Below are 22,125 nucleotides of genomic sequence, written 5' to 3' on the forward strand. Positions count from 1 at the left end.
CATATTGAAAGGACAGTGATGCTGGTGTTGGGACTATACTGCATTAATGTGCCCCCCAACACTAGTTGCTTAACTGGTCCGCTAACATGGTCAAACATTTCTTTACTTCCAGCAAACTCCACACATTGTTACCTCTAACTGAACTCAGGGACTTATAGTCTGGTGAAAAAGTGGTGATTAATGGTTAGTAGACACCTGAGTGCATACTCCAGTGAACTTGAGCTGATACAGATTTAATATTTCAGGTACAACGCATGCAGCCTATTTGGCTGAACATAATTTTTGCAAAAGAGAGAAGGGCTCTCCTGAAGGGCACTGTTAAAGTGTGGTACTTGGGGGTGTCTGTGGAGAAGGGTTTTCTGGAGGAGGAGGGAAGAGCACCAACAAACAATGTCGCCCCGTGCGCCATTAGCCCTAGATCTGGCACTCTGTCCACGACCTATCACCTTTATTTCCTTTTCTGTATCCAGCGCAGACATTTGGTAGCATATACCTGCCAGCATCAGACAGGTTCCTGAAGTCCAGGATCCTGTCTCGTTCAGGCAGGTATATGCTACCAATGTCAATGCTGGATAGATAAGTAAGTAAAGGTGACAGGTCGTGAAACTCAAAGGCGCCTTCACGTCTGACCAACAGCCTGTCTGGGTGAACAAGCCTCTGTTTTGGTGGGATCTCATCTCCCAGCAGGGAGCAGCACTGGAGGCCAGCAGTGCTTGAGGCGGTCGCGTACGAGAGATACTTTGATGTGTGTAGTGTAGTTCCCACTTTGGCACAGAGTCATGCTGTGCAGACAGTCACTCCAACCAAGTCCATCCTGCCACAGAGGGATTAATATTAAAGTGACGATAAATGGTTGTGTGTGCAAACATTATTTAAGCTCAAATCCAAGGCAAGATTTTTCTTACATTACATAACACTGAATGCAAGAAAAATCTTGCAGTGGATTTGGGCTAAAATAATGTTTGTTGCCACATGTGAGTGTTTTGGTATGCAGTATTACATTTTGGCTCCCGAGAAAGACACTACTGCAAAAGAGACTCGTAGTGACTTATTTTAGAACAAGTTACAAAGGAAAGAATATACGATGTAAATACTAAAAAGTAAAATTTTGCAGATTAGATGTACATAAACTAGTAAAAGAACCACTAAAATAGAAATGCGAGTATCTTTCTGACTGCATACTAGAAATATTTTACTCAAATGCTGACAATGAGTTTGTGAGGAGTACAAATGAATATTTTGGGTAAATCTTAGTAACAGGGTAACAAAGCAAAGTTGCATTTGTTTTTCTTTAACTAACTAATAGAACGTGCATACACACATTTGTACAATTACAGCCTTGGCGTTCACAGTTAAACTTCCCTAAAAATAAAATATAGGACATCTAATTAATTCATTAATTACCTTATTCAGAGTCCCAACCCTTAGAACCCACTCCCAGCAAGGGGGAACACCTACAATTTTGGTTCCCAAAACGCACAATACCACGTTGACAAGCTCAGAAAAACTAGGCCCAAAACACCCCTTACCCTGCTTCAATTTCATTCAAGTACTGCCTTGCAAACAAAACTGGAGCTACCCAGCTAATCGAAGCCCAAAAATAAATTTGCAGACTAGTCTAGTGCAAATAAATGGTATAACGCTTTACCGCGCTATGAGTTCCACTTCTCCCCCGGCCCCCCACTAAACTTTAAAAGCCTTCCTTTATTCAGTTAAATGGTGTTTATAAAACTTTTTTACACAGTAGTTGTTTGAGAACTCTACCCTGGAGCAGACTCCTCACCGCTTCCCACAAGTATTGCTGCATGCCATTTATTTTATCATCAATCTGCTTGTTTGCGCTTTCCAATTATTTATCCAATTTATATCCTGGAGATAACTGACCATACTGTTTTGTCAAGTGCACCTTACTAGCTTGTCAAACGCGTCCACATAACCGCTCTCACAAAACCCTTCAGATAGCATGAGGGAAGTAATTAGTAAAAATCAACAAGACAGGCTTTTAATTTAATGGGCCTCATGCTACGTTTATTACATCTAATCAAATACGCCGAACCCAGCTTACTTACATGGTAGAAGCTGCGGGTCTCTGTCTAGAAGGGAAGCTTCAAGATAAGCAACACCAAATCCTTTCCACAGGCTCCTGCAGTGTGTCACATCTTCAGGAGGAGTCTGCTTGCTAAAATGACGAACTGCATTAATTGCAGCGCGGGAAGCAGATACCGTGAGTATCTGACGTGAGTATGTCTTCTTCAAAAGTTTTGATGACAAACTGCATAGATTAGATTTTTCGGCTTCCTACTTACAGCCTCAACCCCACCCTTTCCAGGGCCGTTTCTAGGTGTTTTGCCGCCCTAGGCGAGAATTGAAAAATGCTGCCCCCTCCCCTTTACTACCATCACTCTCCCCCCCCACGCCATCCAGGCTAGAAGAATCAATTAACAGGTGAGGCTTGGGAGTACCAAGGAACATCACTCCGGTTCTATGCATGCTGATAAGCAGGTGACGCTGCCCAGATATAGTGTACCGAATTCACCCACCATAACTGGAATGCACTTTATTTTATTGAATGGGCAATCATTGAACTACAAATACAGGGCCCTATGACGTGGATGCATGTTCGTGCAGGGCACAGATGTGTGTTTGTTTTTAGGTGAATTTATTGTGACTTTTAAGCTGGGGACCAGGTTGGAGTCTGGAGCGAGGCTCAATCATCCTGTGAATCTAGGCAAATCACTTAGGGGCTGATTTACAATTACTGGCGCATGCCTGCATATCGGCAGGGATGCGCCAGTAATTGTGCGCCGCAGCTCCGCCACCCTTGATGCGTCGCATTTACAATGCGGAGCACCATGGGGCAAAAACGGCACAGATGCGTCACGCATCTGTGCCGTAAAAGCGGCGCATTGCTGGAGTTGCGTCGCAAGCAGAGACATACTTACTTAAAAAGTGGATCTGTCTATAATCATTCAAGGACCACCAATATTGGTAAAACAATGGGGCACCTGGTGCTGTTTCATATATGTCTGAATTTGGAGTAGTTGCAAAACATGTCCTAATGAAAACGACAAACCCATAATTTAGAATGAAGAATTGTTATGCCATATCCCCAGTAAAGTCCAGCTAATAAGACTGCACCTGGCTATTACCTTAGTGCTTGTGGACGATCAGTTTGTCTGCTTGAATGAAAGTACTGTCCTATGCCCTGCTGCTAAGTCTCCAAACGATAAAGCTCAAGGATGTGAGTCTGCAACAAAGGTAAAGGCAAAAGTGAAACAGAATCTAGCCTAGAGCCTTACAAAGAGAAACTAGGCAATAACAAAAGTGAGCTCTGATCAACTATTACCTTTCTGAGACTTATTGGGAATCCTAAGTATGAAACACGTTATCCCGCTGGCTGGTTTAAAAAATAGGGTAATTCCTTGATGAAGCCCACTGCAAAATGTATAACCTATTTCTCATAGAAACGGATCTTCCTTTTTCGAGCCTGTAACTCCAAACATAAGCAAACGGAGGTCATGAGATTATTATATATACCTAAAATTTTCAGAGACACCATATGTATGCAAATGCAATACAGCTGGATCAATTGCTATAAAGTTTCCTATTGTGTAGTCTACACATATGAAGATATCTAGAAATGACACTCTATATGTGGCAGCCGTTAAAATGTAATAAAGATACCTACTCAATGTTATGCACAAAAGAATACGGGGATGTTTAATGGTTCAACACTCCAACCCCAAGGTTGCTCTGTGCCTGTGCCGAGATAAGATGGAAAACTGCACGTAAACCATATGTACAGGCAAAGTAGTGAAAGCAAAACTTTGCTTCCTAAAAACACCCATGCATGGGTTCCTCACTGGAAAAACTAATTAAGCACAAAGGCTCACAATGCTAGACTGTGCCGAGAGATAAATATTATGTTGGAAAACTGCCTACCAGCTATGTGTTCAAGCATAGTGATAGAAGCCAAACTTTGTTTACCGAGGCTGCCAAACATTAGCCACACTCGAAATGCTCGTAAGGCACAATACCCCCAAAATTACTTTTAAACATAATAGGAGCATCCTGAAAACTCGATAAAAATTGCACATGTGAGCGTAGTGATAGAAGCAAAACTTTGTTTACCGAGGCTGCCAAACATTAGCCCCTCACTCGAAATGCTCGTAAAACACCATACCCCCAAAGTTGCTTTTAAACATGATGAGAGCGACCTGAAAGCTCGATATAAATTGTACATGCGAGCAAAAAGCGAGCGCACCCTAAAGGCCTAGTTCTTACCTGTGTCTTGAATGGAACGAATCTCTTCAGAGATCAACAGACACGTCGATGTCTGCGCTGTTCATGAGAAAACTTCGTGTTTTGCCTATAGCTAAATACCTTTTGTCCTTTAGATATATTCATTTTCAAAGGTTCGAAATGCATCTGGGTTTGTTTATATCATAAACAGCTTTTCAACAGGCACTGTTGAAAAAGCACAACTCTATTAAATAAAAGGCACACAAACGACTGTGCAGAGTTTTGGTGTCTGCATCCTGTGTCGCCCCTTTTAAAGTCTTCATCAATTAAATTATGTTTTTCAGAAGCGCTTTCTCTAACAAGCACGGCTACATGCGGGGCTGGTTACAAATGAACCAGCCTGGGTCAGCACAAACTCATGTTTTTGCCGCCCTAGGCGGCTGCCTAGTCCTGCCTAATGGTAGAAACGGCCCTGGCCCTTTCCCAACTCCTCAAAGGATAGGATCCACCCCTCTGTGACGAGTTGGGAAAGGGTGGGGAGACCATGCTCTCCACTCCTTAACTGACGTGAGGCCCCAGCATTACAGGGCTTCTGTCAAAAACGCCCAGGGGTAATTTAACACACACGTAGTCAAGGGGAGGAGACTGGTCCTCAAAGCTATTACTTTTCTGGGCTGATGACATCACAGGCCTCAGCATGTGAGCTTGTCAGCCCGGCAAATACTCTTAGCTTTGGACCCGCCCAGGGATGGAAGTTAATGTAAAGCGTCACTGCCATGAAGCCATCTCAGCAACAAGCACTGTGAGTGTCAGTACAGCTCCCCGGCAAAATAGTTGAAGTGTGTGAACCTTTTGTTTGCTATTTTTACAAAGAGTAGTGTCAATATAATTATAGCTTTTAATTTGAACTTGAAAGTAAGGGGGGCAGAGCCCCGACGCCCTCAAAGAGAAACCGCCACTGGCATCCAGTGCTTTCAGTACAATCATAAGGAGATCCCATGGAGTGCCTTGATAATTCGCACTTGTTACCACCACTGTGAAATCTTTGAAGATTACTTTCCAAGATGGATGATGGAAAATAGTCAGCGCTTAAGTTCAAAGACCACTGTAATAATCTTTGGTGCAAAAGGCATGGCTACATTAGTCCTTCTAATCATTCCTAAACTCTTTGAGGAATATTTTTACCATCTCCACAAGTTAAAACAAAATCTTGATTTCCTCTTTGTTGAAGATGCCTTCCTGAATGCTCAAGTTCAGATAGACTTGAGTAGTTTTTTTCATCTATTATTTAAACTTAGGCATCTTTTTTTTAATCCCGCCCTAGAGAATAAAGCTCTGTTAGTAGGGTCTGCCATAAATTCCTGCGTGGACAACAGCAATGTAATGTATGCAGGATCAATTAGAGCACTAGGATCCGGAGAGTTTAGAAAGCCGCTACATGACCTGTTTTCCTGTTTCCTGGCTGATTCCCTCCCACTGCTGCTGCCTACGAGGCCCCTCCCGCCTGCCAATTTCCCGCTCCCGCCTGCCAGCTGCGATTCCATCCCCCCTTCCCTATTTAGTTGCAGCCGCTACACGTCCGCATCACCGGCGACCCACTGGGGTGCCAAAGGCAAGCCCGTCTGTGCCCGTCCGTGACCCGACCGCGACCAGCACCATGGACCGTGGATTTCCGACCTTCTACCACTTCTACCCAGCTGCGCTCCATGCTCTCAACCCCGGAAGGAACAACAACGTCCAGCTGTCGACATCGTGCACCACCCACAGCCAGTTCTCTAGCCGAAACTGCTGAAATTCCTTCACCATCCACAGCACCCCTACGACCTTTGCACCCAGGCCGGACGCAAACACCAAAGAAGCCTGAAATGCATCTTCCACGCCATAGAGATATGGGACCTCCTCGATACCCCCTCCCCAAATGTTGCCTTCTTTGCGGAAACCTAGACAAATGCCGCCTCTGCCCCCAACGGCTACAAGATCCAGAGGGAGGACCGTCCCCACTGGCCAGGAGGAGGACTCGACATCGCACACAAGAGCTCCCTCCGACTCTCCACCTCCAGCATGAGTAACTTCCTCTCTGACACCGAGGTCCTCCACTTCCAGATCCAGACCAGCCCCAGAACCATGCTACGCGGCACCCTCGCTTACAGACCCCCAAGGCCCCCCACTCCTTTCAGAACTGCCTCCACGGACTACACACCTATCGGAGACCTGAACTTTCACCTCGGCAACCGCAGTGACCCCGACTTCATTGCCCTCCTAGACAATCTTACCAACCTCAGACTGATGCAGCTCATCACCACCCCCACCCACAAGACAGACACATCCTCGACCCCATCAGGGACAAACATCCACTTCAGCCACACCTCGCAGCCCCTCTGAACAGACCACCACTGTGTACACTTCTCCTTCAACACCACCACCGCATACAAGCCCGCCCGGCGCATGCCACGAAGGAACTGGAGCAATGTCACAGAGGAGCACCTCAACTCTACCCTCATTCACGACCCCCACCTCTGCCACGACTGACACCACCTCTGCAGCCACAGAACTACACTGCTAGATCACCAGCATCACGGACAAGCTTTCCCCTTTACTCCGCCACCACAACCAACAACTCCCTCTGAAGACCACCTGGTTCACCATGGCCTCCAAAAAGCTAGACACTTCTGTAGACGTCTCGAGAAATGATGAAGAAACATCAAAACCACTGAAGACCTGTCCACCTACAAACATGCCATGACGAAATACCACCAACTCATAAGAGCCACCAAGAGGACCTTCATTCGGGGCAAAATTCTCACCAACGCCAGCAACTTAAAGGAACTCTTCAACATTATCCAGCAGTTCACCAAAAGTCCCAGTGAAGCCATGGACCTCACACCGTCCCAGGACCTCTAAAACAAGCTTGGCTCCTACTTCCACCTGAAAATCAAGGCCCTCTACGACAACCTCTGAGAACAGACTCCAAAAGCCACCCTCCCCTCCAGAAATGACAGCCAGCACACCATCACCACGTGGACACCGGTCACCACCGAAGACACCACCATGACCATAAAGTGCACCCACTCAGGAGCTCCCATGGACCCCTGCCTGCCTCACATCTTCCACAGAGCCGTAGCCGCCATAGCGCCCAAACTACATCGCACCATCAACACCACCTTCAAATCCGGCATCTTCCCGGATGACTGGAAACGGGCTGACCCAACAGACCTGAAAAGCTACCGGTCCATCTCTTTCCTTTCCTTCACAGCCAAAGCCACCGAGAAATTCGTCAACACACAACTGACCACCTTTATCAAGGAGAACGCCATCCTCCACTCCTCCTAGTCCGAATTCTGCAGCAACCACAGCACCGAGACCGCCCTTCTCGCTGCCATGGACGACATCAGCATGCTACTCGACCAGGGACACCGTAGCCATCAACAAGCTGGACCTCTCCGCAGCCTTCAACACCGTCTCCCACCGCACTCTTGCAGCCAGACTCCATGACGCCGGCATACGTGAAACCCCCCTCAACTGGATCCACTTGTTTTTCGCTGGCAGAAATCAAAGGATCAGACTCCCACCCTTCCTCTCCAAGCCCACAGAGATCATCTGTGGAGTAACCCAAGGATCATCGCTCGGCCTCACGCTCTTCAACATCTACATGGCCCCCTCACCGCCATCGTCAGACAGCATGGACTTAGCATAGGATCCAGAGCCGACGACACCTAGCTCATCCTCTCCCACACGAAGAACTTCAGAGTCACCAGACTACCAGGAAAGTATAAAAGACATAGCAACCTGGATGAGCAACAGCTGCCTAAAGCTGAACTCCGAGAAGACTCAGGTCCTCATCCTTGGACCCTCCCCCACCGCTTGGGATAACTCCTTTACAAACTTAACTGTCTAACATTAGATGTCTGCATAAACTAGCACCAGAGTATTTTATTAATCAGATCATGATCTACACCCTCAAGCAGTAGCTGCAGAAGTTTTGACAGTGAGCGTTTGATGGTCCTTTACTGCAGATTAAATTCAAGGGAAGCCCCTGAATTCTGGAACTATCTGCTTGCTGATAATCTCAGTTTCTGACAATCTTTAGAAAGCGCTGAAGACCCTTTTGTGATAACAGATCCCCTTTGGTTGAGTCATTGTAACAAATGTAGTAAGTCAGTCAGTAGCACACAGAATATATATACAAAGTTCTGTTTGCATGGGGAAGGAATGTGGGGCAGCATTCACACTTACAATACTAATTATGTTACCTCATCGGAATTGTGGTAAGCAAATTCTGTTCCAATGCCAAGTTAGTCAAATGTGCACTCCTTTGGAGAGCTCTATCCTCAAAGAAGATCACTGCATTATTATCGAGGAACAAGTGCTTCAAATCCGGCAGGCTCTGGAAGTCCTGCAGTGTCACCCTTTGGATCTGGTTACTGCTCAAGTCGAGTTTCTGTAGCTTTGAGGGGAGCCTGTGAGGCACACTTTTCAACTGGTTCCTGGACAGGTCCAGGGTGGTGAGGTTAGACGAAAGCAGGGCACCGTCAAAAGAAGATATCTGATTATCAGAAACCACAAGGTCAGTCAGGTTTTCCAGGTGTTTTATCTCACGCAGCCTTATATGTTTTACTTGGTTCCTCTCCAGCTTTAGGATTCGCAAGGTCCTGGGCAGCTCATGTGGAACTTTATTGAGTAGGTTGCCTGATAGGCTTAAATATTGAAGATATGGAAGGTGGACAAAAAATGTCCCTGGGACAGAATGGAGTTTGTTGTTCTCCAGGCTCAGATTTTTGAGCCGGGGGAGTCTGAGTGGGCCAGAGGCTGATTCAATGCTGTTACCATCCAGGATGATAATCTGCAAATTGAAAAGCGGGGAAAACATACTTGCAGCAAAAGCTGTGAGAATGTTGTTTTTTATTTCTAGTACTTGCAATTTTTTTAACCCTTCAAAATCAGATGGGTGTATAGCGTTGATGAGGTTATCATTGAGCTTTAGCACTTCCAAGCTGGACGGAAGTGGCTTAGGAATGGACCTCAATTTGTTCTTCAAGAGTTCCAAAGTCTTCAATTTAGGCAGAGCTTTGAAGGTGTGATTGGCTATGGATTCTGTACCACTGGAAAACAGGATGAGCTCTTCAAGACCCGGAAGTCGACTGAAGTCTGACACCTACAACAGAAAAAAAGATTAAAACACATTACTCTTCAAGGAATATTCCTCACAGAAACACGTGTTCTGCTTGCTTTAATTTATGAAAAAGAAATTGGTGTCTAGCCTAATGTACAGGTGAAATTCATTATTTCGCATCTCAATTTAGACTTGCGGATATTTGAAATATGGAACACATCGCTGCAAGGAAACATCAGGCCAGTCTTGCGAAATGGTGAGCAGAGTAGTGAACCAGAAAACCCAAGTTTATGCTGAGAAATTGACCATCCTTCTAAAAGAAGGTATTTTTTAAATGAAATGAGATAGAGGCTTGATTATATGATGGCTAAATTAACAGGAAGCATGAACATGGAGCAAATGCAAAATTAATATTTTAGACACACAGAAGTGCCTTAGTCTGAGGACATGTGCACCTACCTGCCACAGCCATGGGGAGACAAATGTTTCCAGACATTTGTGATTGATTTACATTATAAATAACATTTCCAAAGTATTGCTCTTATTGTTTGGTCTGATATAAACTTTTTGCCATCCTGACAATGGGCACAACCTCAGTCCTTATGCCTTTTGTGCATGAGACTGGAGCTCTCCTGTATCAAAAGTGGAGCTCAAGGAATCACATTGGGTGCCTGCCATGGAAACCCTCCAAATATGAACCATACGGCTAGCTGAAGATCTCCCTTATTGAATAACACTATAACTCACCACTCTACCATGCACAATGTTCTCACAAAATATGTCATTCGAGATGTCCTAAGTGTTTTTTCAAATGCTATAATTTCACATAGTATAAGTCATGGAATATGAAAGAGTAAACAAGGGCATGGAGAAGGAGCAAGTTATAGTTAATGTACTCTGTCTATTAAGTTGAGAGCAGTGTGTATGGAGGTGCGCAAGTGACAGTAATTTGAAGGTGGTGCGTAAATTATAAATGTAAGGTGTAAACAATAACTTTAGAATTTGAAATGTTTGTGCAGTTTAAGTTTGGTTTGTATAGAAAAAGTAAATGAAGTTTCCCTAACTATAACTTATCTTTAACCTTTATTTTTTTAAGTGAATTTGAATGGTTTTCATTTTTTAATTTAAAAAAGTTTTTCATATCGTAGAGTGGATTGTTGTCTGGTGGAGTGTTAAGTGGACTGTGGAGTGGAGTGAAGCAGAGTGTCATACAGTGTAGTGTCATATAGTGGAGAGGCATAGAATGTAGAGGAGTGGCATACAGTGGAGTAGTGTATAGTGTAGTGTTGTAGAGTGGAGTGGTGTGGTGTGTTGCAGAGTGGAATACCATTGAGTGGAGTGGCATAGAGAAGAGTGAAATACTATAGAATAGAGTGGCGTTGAGTGAAGTAGTGTAGAATGGAATACCATAAAGTGGAGTGGCGTAAAGTGGTGTAGAGTCGAGTGGATTAGAGTAAATGGACTGGTGTAGATTGGAGAGGGGTACAGTACAGTGGTTTAGAGTGGAGCGGCCTAGAGGTGAATAGCATAGAGTGGAGTGGCGTAGAGTGTAGGGGCGTAGAGTGGAGTTGTGTAGAGTGGATTGGATTGGTGTACAGTGGACTAACGTACAGTGTAGTGGCTTTAATTGTAGAGGGGAGTGGTGTAGATTGAAGTGGATTGGAGTAGAGTGCATACAGTACAGTGGCATAGAGTGGAGTGGCATAGAGTGGAATAGCATAGAGTCGGGAGGCACAGAGTGGAATAGCCTAGAGTAAAGTGGCATCGAGCGGAGTGGCATAAAGTGGAGTGGGGTACATTGGAGTGCCATAGAATGGAGTGTTGCAGACGAGAGTGTGGTAGAGTGGAATAGTGTGTAGTGGAGTGGCATACAGTGGAGTGGCGTAGAGTGTCATATTGTAGAGTGGCGTGGCATACATTTGCGTAAAATTGAGTACCAAAGAATGCAATAGCATAGAGTGGGGTGCTGTAGAGTGGAGTTACATACAGTGGCATGGCATACAGTAGAGTGGTGTAAAATGGAGTGGCGTACAGTCAATTAGCGTAGACTGGATTGCCCTGGAGTGCTATAGAGTGAAATAGTGTACAGTGTTAGTGTATGGTGGAGTGCCATAGAGTGATTGGCATAGAGAGGAATACCGTAGAGTGGCGTGGAGTAGAGTGGAGTGGCATATAGTGAAGTGGAGTAGAGTGGCATACAGTGGGATAGCATACAGTGAAGTGTTGTAGAATGGGGTAGAGTGGAGTGGCATAGAGTGAAAAAGCATAGAGTGGAGTGGTGTAGAGTTGAGTGGCATACAGTACAGGGGAGTAGAGTGGGGTGGCATAGAGTCGGATACCATTGAGTGGAGTGGCATGGGGTAGAGTGGCAAAGAGTGGAATAGTGTAGAGTGGAGTGGCATAAAGTGGAGTGTCCTACAGTGAATTGGCATAGAGTGGAGTAACGCAGAGTGGAGTGGGGTAGAGAGGTATAGTGTGCAATGGACTGGCATAGGGTGGTATAAAGTCAAGTGGAGTAGAATGCAATAGTGTTGAGTGTAGTTGTGTACAGTGGAGTGGCATCCAGTAGAGTGGCTTAAAATGGAGTGGCACACAGTTGGGTAGCATAGAGTGGATTGGCATAGAGTGGAGTGCTGTAATAACAGCGCAGTGTTGAGGTGTACAGTGGAGAGCCATAGAGTGGAATGAGATACAGTGGAATACTTTAGCGTGGAGTGCTGTAGAGTGGAGGCACATACAGTGGAGTGGCGTACAGTGGAGCAGCATAGAGCGGAGTGGCATAGAGCAGAGTGCCATGAAGTAGAGTGGCTTATAGTGGAATAGCACAAAGTGGAGTGGAATAGAATGGAGTAACTTAGAGTGGAGTGAGGTAGAGTGGAATAGTGTACAGTGGAGTGGCGTACAGTGGAGTGGCGTACAGTGGAGTACTGTAGAGTGGAGTGGTGTACAGTGGCAGAGAATACAATAGTGTAGAGTGGAGTGGCATAGTGTGGAGTGGCAAACAATGGAGTGTCATAGAGTGGAATAACGTACAGTGTTGTGATGTACAGTGGAATGGCGTAGAGTGGAATGACACAGAGTGGGCTACCATAACATGGAGTGGCGTAGAGTGGAGTAGGGTACAGTAGAGTGGCGTAGAACGTAGTGTTGCAATGGGGAGTGCAGTAGAGTGGAATATTGTACAGTGGAGTTGCGTACAGTGGAGTGGCATAGCGTGTCATACTGTAGAGTGGAGTGGTGTAAGTTGCATAAAATCAAGTGTCATAGAATGAAATAGCGTAGAGTGGAGTGCTATAGAGTGGATTTGCATACAGTGGAGTTATGTAAAAAGGAGGGGCATACAGTAGATTGGAGTACAGTGGAGAGGCATATAGTGGAGCTGCCACAGAGTGAAATAGCATACAGTAGTGTGTATGGTGGAGTGCCATAGAGTGAATGGCCTAGAGTTGAATACCGTAGCGTCATAGAGTGGAGTGGCATAGAGTGGGATAGCATACAGTGTAGTGGTGTAGAATGGCATAGAGTGGAGTGGGATATAATAGAAAAGTATAGAGTGGAGGGGTGTAGAGTGGAGTGGAGTGGAGTGACGTACAGTACAGTGGCGTAGAGTTGAATAGCTTAGAGTGGAGTGGCACTTAGTTGAGTGGCACAGAGTGGGGAGGCATAAAGTGGAGTGGCATAAAGTGGATTGGCATACTGTGGAGAGGTGTAGAGGGGAGTAGGGCAGAGTGGATTGGGGGAGAGTGGAATAATGTGCAATGGAGAGGAATATTGTGTCTTACTGTAGAGTGGAGTGGCATACAGGGCCATAAAGTCGAGTGGAGTGAATGCAATAGTGCAGAGTAGAGTGGCATACAGTGGAGTAGTGTACAGTACAGTGGCTTAAAATGGAGTAGCGTGCAGTTGAATAGCATAGACTGGAGTTGCATAGAATAGAGTGCCGTAGAGTAAAATAACTTGCACTGTTGTGGCATACAGTGGAGTGCCATAGAGTGGAATAAGGTAGAGTGCAATACCATAGCTTTGAGTGCCACAGAGTGGAGTGGTGTACAGCGGAATGGTGTAGAGCGTCCTACTGTACAGTGGAGTGGCATACAGTGGGGTAAAGTTGAGTGGCATAGAATGTAATAGAGTAGAGTGGAGCGGCATCCAGTAGAGTGCGTAAAATGGATAGACGTACTGTTGAATAGGGTAGAGTGGAGTTGCATACAGTAGAGCGGCATACTGTAGAGTGGCATAAAAAGGAGTGACGTACTGTCGAATAGCGTACAGAGGAATGTCATAGAGTGGAATAACATACAGTGTTGTGGTGTACAGTGGAGTGCCGTAAAGTGGAATGGCATAGAATGGACTACCGTAGCGTGGAGAGGCATAGAAGTGGAGTGCTGTCAAGTGGAATGGCATAGAATGGACTACCGTTGCGTGAAGAGGCATAGAGTGGAGTGACATAGAGTGGTACAGAGTGGAATAGCATACAATGTAGTGGCGTAGAATGGAATAGAGTGGGGTGGTATAGAGTGGAATAGCATAGAGTGGAGAGATGTAGAGTGGAGTGGCATGGAGTGGTGTACAGTACAATGGCATAGAGTGGACTGGCATAGAGTCAAATAACATAGAGTGGAGTGGCGTAGAGTGGAATAGGATAGAGTGGAAAGGCATAAAGTGGAGTAGTGTACAGCGGCGTGGCACAGTGTGGAGTAGTGCAGAGTGGAGTGGGGGAGATTGGAAAACCGTGCAGTGGAGTGGAATACAGTGGAGTGGCGTAGAGTGTCATACTTTAGAGTGGAGTGGCATGAAGTCAAGTGACGTAGAATGCAATAGCATAGACTAGAGTGGCGTAGAATGGAGTTGTGTACAGTCAAATAGTGTAGAGTGGAGTCGCTTAGAGTGGAGTGCCGTAGAGTGGAATAATGTACAGTGCTTTGGTGTACAGCGGAATTCCTTTTTTTCTAGTCTGAAGAATAACATATTTTATCATGTGAGGACAAAGCAGGACGCGTATAAAAATGAGAGCATAACCCCCCTGGACCATTTACCTGATAGGAATTTGTGAACTCAAGGTTACACAAAGAACTATAACAAATGTAACAAATGGATGAAGCAACTGAGTCATCTTGCTAGAATTTGAACCCTTGCTGCACAGATGGTGTACTTATACTGCTTCTAAACTGCAAAACTGTAGAAACAAGTTGCATGTACAAAATGCAAATGTGTGTGTATTTGAAAGAGCTACTCCAAAGTGGCAAGTCACTTTATCATGGGTAGGGCTTTAAAGCTCGGGTTTGTTAAGAAACAGCAGATTAGCGAGTGAAGTGCCTGGCTGGATTTTGTATGCAAGTGTGCAGGAACTTATCTGGCTGGAGAGCTCAGGACAGGTTGGTTAGAAAGCGGCAGAGGCTGCAGCTGAAGGGGCTAATCGAGAGTAGCTAAAAGGCTCAAATGTTGTACAGACGAGGGGTAGAGATTTTTTTGGGCTCTAAGTGGGGTTCTGTCAGCTAGCACATGGGCTTTGCTGATATTTAAGGGTTAACTGAGAGTCTGTGGGTTAGATCAGTTGCTCTGTAGTACTGGGTGATATGCTTTAACAGTTAGGAGAAGAGGTATTGGGCTCTGGTGGTTAACAGGGGGCAAAGTCCAGCTGAGTTCCTGTGAGGACTGGCTGAGAAAAAGTGACAGTGGGTTAAGGATTTTCAGGGTTAGGAAAGGGTATCTTGAAGACAGTTTAAAGTCACTTTGGGCTTTGATGGACCACTAAGAGTTACTCATGAAGGCTGAGGGCAAATTAAAGATGCTTATGGAATGGAAGGAGACCATCAGAAGAGGGTTGGCAGACTTTGAGCACTGACAAAGTACATTTCAGCACTGGTAGAATGGATCTGAAAGACTGAGTGCTTGGAGAGAGTGTATTAGGAGTGGCAGAGTTTCTCTTAGGTTGGCTAAGAACTAGCATATGCTCAAGTGATGGGGCTGGTCAATATATTTTTCCCTAGGTGGGACTCGGCATACAGAAGTTTGAAAACACTGATCGAACTTGTACAACTACTGTTGCTTAGATGGGAGTGGGAATAGTAAATGTGACCCCACCAAAGTCGAACTCTTTGGAAGTACAACACTTCCCTACAGTTGCTCAGATTAGAGTAGTAATAGTACATTTGATCTCTCCAAAGTCGAGTAAAATTCCCTACTCTTGCTTACAACTGAATGATAATAGTCAATCTGATCCCTCTGAAGTGCAATACGTTCCCTACTGTTGATAAGACTGGAGTGAGAATAGTAACTATGACCCCTTCAAAGTAAAACACTTTTGCTACTCTTGCTCAGGTTGGAGAGGAAGTAGTAAATCTAACCCCTACACGGTTCAACCTTTTCCATATTATTGTTTACGTTGGAAAGGAAATGGTTAATTGGACCCCTCCAAAGTCCAACACTTTACAGTTTTCCTTACATTGTTATGGTAATAATATATCTCCCCTTCATGGTCCCACACTTTCCCTACTTTTGCTTAGATTGGAGTGGGAATAGTATATTTTACCCCTTACCAAATTCTATCTTTTTCACTACTTTCGCTAACGTTAAAGGTGGACTCGAAAATCTGCCCCTACAAAGTCCATATTTTCCCTGTTGTTCTTCAGATTGGAGTTGTAATAGCAAATCTTGCCACATCAAAGCCTAACACTTTCATTACTGTTGCTAGGATTACAGTGGGAATGTTAAATCTTACCCCTTCAAGTCTAGAACTTTCTCTCCTTTTGATAAAATTGCAGTGGGAATAGTAAAAGTTACATCTCCATTGCTCAGCACTTTTAACACTGATGATTTTTTTGGGACAAGGAATAGTAAATTTGATCCCTCCAAAGTCTAACTCTTTTCCTACTGTTGTTCTGATTTCAGTGGGAATAGTAAATGTGACCCCGAAAAAGTCCAACAATTTCCCTAATTTTGCTTATGTTGAAGTAGTAAATCGGACCCCCTCCAAAATCCAATAGTTTCCATTATATTGCTAAAACTGAAGTGTGAATAGCAAATCTGATACTGCAAAATCCAACACATTCCATACTATGGGTTAGTCAGGAGTAGTAATATTTATTTTAATAGTTTTTAAAAAAATATATGTTTTTCATTAATTTTCAAATTAAATAATTTGTAATATTTTTATTTTACACTTTTCTTTTGGGTTCTTTTGTTTATTTTTTATATAATTTGCAAGATATACGTTGTTATTGTTATTCTTATTAATTAGAATGTTGATATATATTTTTTTGTGAGAGTTTAAATTTTTTTAAGTATATACTTTTATTATTTTATCTAATGTTACATTATATAATATTATATGGATTTATTTGTAATTGTATTATCATTTTAAACTTGAATTTCTAAATTATGTTAAATATAATGCTATACATCGTCAAAGCAGTACGTGTACCTGTTATCTTATGATATTCTGACCCATAGTATTCTTTTCTCGCTATTTGTGTAGTTTACATACAAACTATGTAAACACAATATTTTGGTTCCCGATTTAATTCATGATATTTGCATATTGCAATATTTTGAATATGTCTCACTCAAGCATTAAAAAGTTAGCCAAAATTAACATTCCTGTCAGAATTCTGCCCCACTTCTTCACTCTCAAGGTACTAAACACCATTATTATAAGTCATGGCTTTCTTAATAATATAATAATATATAATAATACCCAGATACAGCAGTGGAGATATTGTCAATTGTTATGAACCACCATTGTAAAGAAAGTTCTAAGTTTTGACCAGTTAACTTTATAAGAATGCTTGCTAACATAGACCAAATTAAAGGGGAGCCAGCTTGTCACGCATAGGCAAAGGTTTCACAGCAAAACTCTCTCTGACAAAACCAGTTCTATAGAAAATATGTGTACATGTTACTTTTTAGATTAAAACCTCTTATGTTTTTTTCTGTGACCTACAGACTCCATCCTTCAGAATTTCTTTTCTGGAGCAACCCTTTAGTCTATGAGAAAACTTATTTGGGGAAATTGTCATCGCTGGGAAGTCATTTATCCTGACAGAGGTGCCTGAACTCAAAAACCGCACAGTATTAGCCAATACAAGCCAACACATATATAGTGCTAATTGTGTTGTGAGGTACACACTGAACTGGAGTCTCTGAAGCGGGATACAGATAACAACTCCAGGATAGTTTTTCAACTTCTGTCTAACCAAGAAGCCACCACTTTCACCCTTCTTCTTGCAAAGCCTTTTTACTGGTTTCTCAAGTCTCATACATAGGGTAAGGGCAGAAACAGTAGAGGCGTTCTACAGAGACGTTTGCTAATGAGTAAGGACAGTCAACATTCATGATTCATCTTCTGTAATGTGGTTCCTATATTCCCAATAGGCTCTACGCATTGGAATAACATATACTATAGTTTAGACGTAGGATTGAGGTCGACTGGGTCTCTATTGCATAAATTAGACTTAATTGTGAGTGCCAGCTAGCGCAGAGGTCACTAGAAACTTTCTCGAATTCACAAGAAGGGATTAGTTTCTGACAAGCGCATAAACATGACAACTTTGTTCCCAAGAATAAGAAATCAATCTCTAGAGTCGCGGAAACAATAGATGGTAATTTTACTCAGTCAATCGTGCATGCTTAATTTCACCAGAGGTGCTGAGAAAATAGAGAGGCAGGCGTTTTCAATAAAAAGTATTTATTGAACAGTCTTCTTTCTCAGACATAAGAAATGTACTGCCACAATCGTAATACTGGTTATAAAGTATAATGCGTACAGTATGAATAGTATCATAAAATAATACTGTAAAAGCATGGTATGGTTTCTAAGCCATATAAAATAACATAAGATACATACATTAATAAATAATGACTAAAAGTACTCAACTGGTGGTTCTAAAATGCGCTTACCCCGGTGTACCTAAACTAGGTCTAGTACGAGGGAAGAAGTAAGTGAGGTGTAGCTTAAGTTTAGTATTCTTTTGCCAAGAATGTTTTCCAAGAATTCTCTAAGGGACTAATCAGCTCCGTACCTTGGTTTTAGAATGAAGGAGTTCATGTATCTCTCTCTCAGGAACGATTTCCCAGAAACCCGCAAGTGTAATCTGGAAACACTTGAGCTGGATTTCTCGGCAGGAGAAAAGACAGCTTCTCTCAGTGCATCAGCTGAAGGGGCGGCTTCCTTCGGCACTTGCTGCTCCAGGGCGCGTCGGACAAGTAGATAGTCAAACTGCTCCAAACCACCGTGTGTTTGTCTGGGCAAATGTAGGCATATTTATACCTTGAAGGTGCCGAGTTTGACGTATGATTGGACATAATAACGTCATCAAAGACTCAGTTCTTTGAAAACTCCATGATTTCCTAGATAAATTAGTCTTCAGGCAAGGGGAAGTCCCTAGCTGCTGAAGGCGGATTTTTCCAAGAAATCGTTGTGGATTCTTAGAACGTAGTGGAAGTAGCCATGCCGTATTTGGGCTGCATAGGCTCAGTCTAAATAAGGGTATGATTTCTATGCCTATATAAGGATCTGGTGATTTATACCTATATATGGGCATGAATCGGGAAAATTACACTAGGGTCCTAGATTCGTACATAACACCGACTCCACGATATTAAGTTCAATAAAACTAAATGTATAAGCACTGAACATATCTAAGGCTAGTGTTTACAATCCCACCCAAAATACAAATTGCATTTGAAAAGGTTTGTTTAATGACAAAATTATTAAAATCATGGATTCCTGTATGTCTAAATTCGTATGGAGCTATGGGAAAATTAGGAGGGCGATACCATAATTGACTCTACCACAAAGTAGGGGAGGGCTAGTCATTCCAAATTTGACTCTATACCTATGGGCGACTCTCCTTCAGCAAATGGTCCCTCTATTCAACATCAAGCCAACAGTAGCTGCTTTACCAGAACATAATATACCATCAATATATGAACTGGCATTAGGGGACAAAGCTAGAGGGCTGCTGTTAAGGCAAGTAGAGCCTTCTTACTTTAAAAAAATTAAATTCAAAATTATTACTGACTCATGGAGGATTTGGAAACGTGCCTCTCGAAGCACCTAGCAATTCTAAAATATAACAACTATACCCCTCTCTGGCATAGCTCGATCTTACCATCTTGGCTTATTGACTCCACTTCTCGAAAATGGGAGAACTTGGGAATTACGACAGTGGGTGACTTTGTTAAACAAGGCGCTATTGCACCATTTGGGGAAATACAACAGAAATTCTCAATCCCCCCCACTGACTATCTAAAATACATACAAGTACACACTATTATTTGACAAATTTTACCCAATATACAATCAGAGACCATCCCTTTCTTTGAAATTATAGCCAGGCGGGCCACTAGGATAGGTAGTATCTATGATCTTTTAATGAAGAGTCATCGTGATGATATGGAGCGAGTTGAGAGAGGATGGGCAATAAAATTAGACAATCCGAATATCGACCTAGATATGTCACTGAACCTATCCTCTAAATTATTTTTGGCATCTAACTTAAAAGCACAACACTATCGAACTATATATGACCTTTATTATACACCCGCCAAACTATTTACTTGGGGTCAAAGGCCTAACGATCAATGCCCAAGGTGTGGTCTGTCTCCAGCGAACCTTGTACATATGTTTGCTGACTGTCCCAAACTAGACCTAATCAAAAAAATGATTTCTGATTATTGGGCAGAAATTTTTGGACATAGTTTAAGAACTTCATTGACCCTGTACATATTTGGTTATGATGATTCTCTGGAATATAATAAGGAGGAAGTAATGTCTGTATTCCTAGGCATGGCTGTCCTTCGAATTATACTTGCTGCCCGATGGAAAGATCTAGAGGCACCTACCTTTCAAATGTGGCTAAGCCGATTCTTGGGGATTTATAAACAAGAAATAGCTATATATAAAACAAGAGGGAAGAAATCTAGATTGCTCGGGGCCCAGATATGGACTCCCATTACTTTTTGGTATGAGAATGAAAGGAGATCTTAGGATAGACAAGAAATATATACTCTATATTACTGTTAGTTCTTTCTGAATGTATTATAACTGTGCATATGATTATTTGTATTAATTCTTTCTCATTTTCTTAGGCCTTATATATTTTTTAATTTATTTATTTATTTATTTTTTGGGTAATCTTAGACCATGACTTGAGAACCATAGATATACTTTGTTCTAGTAATTGTTTATGATGCTTGATACATATAAATGGAATTATGGTTTTTTATTGTTGTATATGATGGAACTTGCTCAAATAAAAAATAAAAAATAAATGAAAAGGTTTGTTCACATGAAATGAGTATGACCTGTATGAAAAAACAAGTCTCAACAGATATGAAGCATATTATGACAGTATATATTCTAACCTTTATGAAATACGAAATTACATTAATTAAATGTCTCTTAAGGTACAGAAAAAAAAGTCGAGACCATCCCATAGAATAATATATAAACTGTTTTGTTTTTAGGACAAGGCCAAATATTGTCATTTAGGAAGTTTTTCAAAAGAAATCTTGTTCTCAAAGAATAGTTCTACTTTAAGCAGATTACTCTGTGCCAAAAGTTCTATTTTGGAAAAAGTTCAAATTGTTAGACGGTTTGTTTCGAAAAAACGAAGGTCGAATTTCAGAGGTCTGTGTGCGTGTGCGTGAATCAAAAGTTATTCTCGGTGTCAGGAGAAAACATCAGATCGTCTAGGCTGGCAAAGAAACCATCTACCATAGTAGGCGAAAGTGGAGCCACTTCAGTTGGCAGGTCAAATGTGCATAGATGAGGATCATCGCTGTCAGCGTTTGATGAATTAGCAATGTCCGCAGTAGGTGGTACCTGTGTGCCTGTAGTGTCACGTATCTCACCCTCAGTTAGACTTGTCTGTGAGACCTCAATAAATGCCGTCATCAGAATTGGCAGCCGTTAGGGGCAACACGATGCATGAGTTGTTACCGGACCTAGCAAGGCGTCAACATCCAATGGCAGGACTGATGGAAGTGTAAGACAAATGTCCAACACGCATTCCTCTCCGCAAAGCAGGCATCGTAGAACAGGTAAGATGTAATCTTGCTAGATTGGTCTGAACGAAAGGAACCAAGTGGTGTTTAGATCTCTTAAACTATCCAAGCCAAGAATCTGTGTAATGCGTTCATGATACCTCATGGCCTGGAGAGCTTGTTCCATGGTAGCCTGGGTATCGCTGGTGCCTGGACTTGCCATATCCGAGCAGAAGGAATAAAAATAGAATTCCTGCTACAAATCCCAAAATGAGAGGCAGACCGCAGAACACAGAGTGCACAAAATTTGGAAAAATGCAGAGGACTGCTTCAAATGGTGTTAACAGTCCCGAACAAATCGTCTTAAATACATGTGCGATGCCGCTGGTATCAGACATGTTTAAGATTTGACCTAACATTTCTGCAAAATGTACTGGGTAATTTGTTGATAATAATGCATGTATCTCTGTAGAAGTCCTTGCAACCTGCAGATCATACGTTTCTCTGGACGAGGCCAGTGGCACATTTTTCCCAAAAGAATGGCTTTTATTCTGCTTAAAGTATCAATTCGTATAGAAGAGATATTCAGTGAAGGCCATAACGCCGTCTCCCTGTCTGTCTTGCTTTTTGGATACAATACTTGCATACAACAAGTGACCCTGGCCGACACACTAACTAGATACGCTCTTCCGGGCAACATGCCACAACAGCTGTGATCATTGAGCATAACGTAGCTGCCATTGGAAAGCTGCCTGAAAAGTGGTTCTATCAAGACTGCTGGTGTC

The 22,125-nt window shown here is 42.9% G+C and overlaps 1 protein-coding gene across 1 annotated transcript in view; it reads right to left on the bottom strand.

Annotated features, from left to right (window-relative positions):
• The window catches only part of LOC147707940 (nephrocan-like), a 153,937-nt gene that overhangs the window by 85,862 nt on the left and 45,950 nt on the right, over window positions 1-22,125 (bottom strand). The window contains exon 2 of the mRNA XM_086925260.1: window positions 8,493-9,394. Coding sequence (XP_086781386.1) covers window positions 8,493-9,394 — 902 coding nt within the window. The remainder of the gene's footprint in view (window positions 1-8,492; window positions 9,395-22,125) is intronic.

This window comes from Lissotriton vulgaris, chromosome 6 (assembly GCF_964263255.1).
Source record: "Lissotriton vulgaris chromosome 6, aLisVul1.2, whole genome shotgun sequence".
In the NCBI taxonomy this organism is placed as follows: Eukaryota; Metazoa; Chordata; class Amphibia; order Caudata; family Salamandridae; genus Lissotriton; species Lissotriton vulgaris.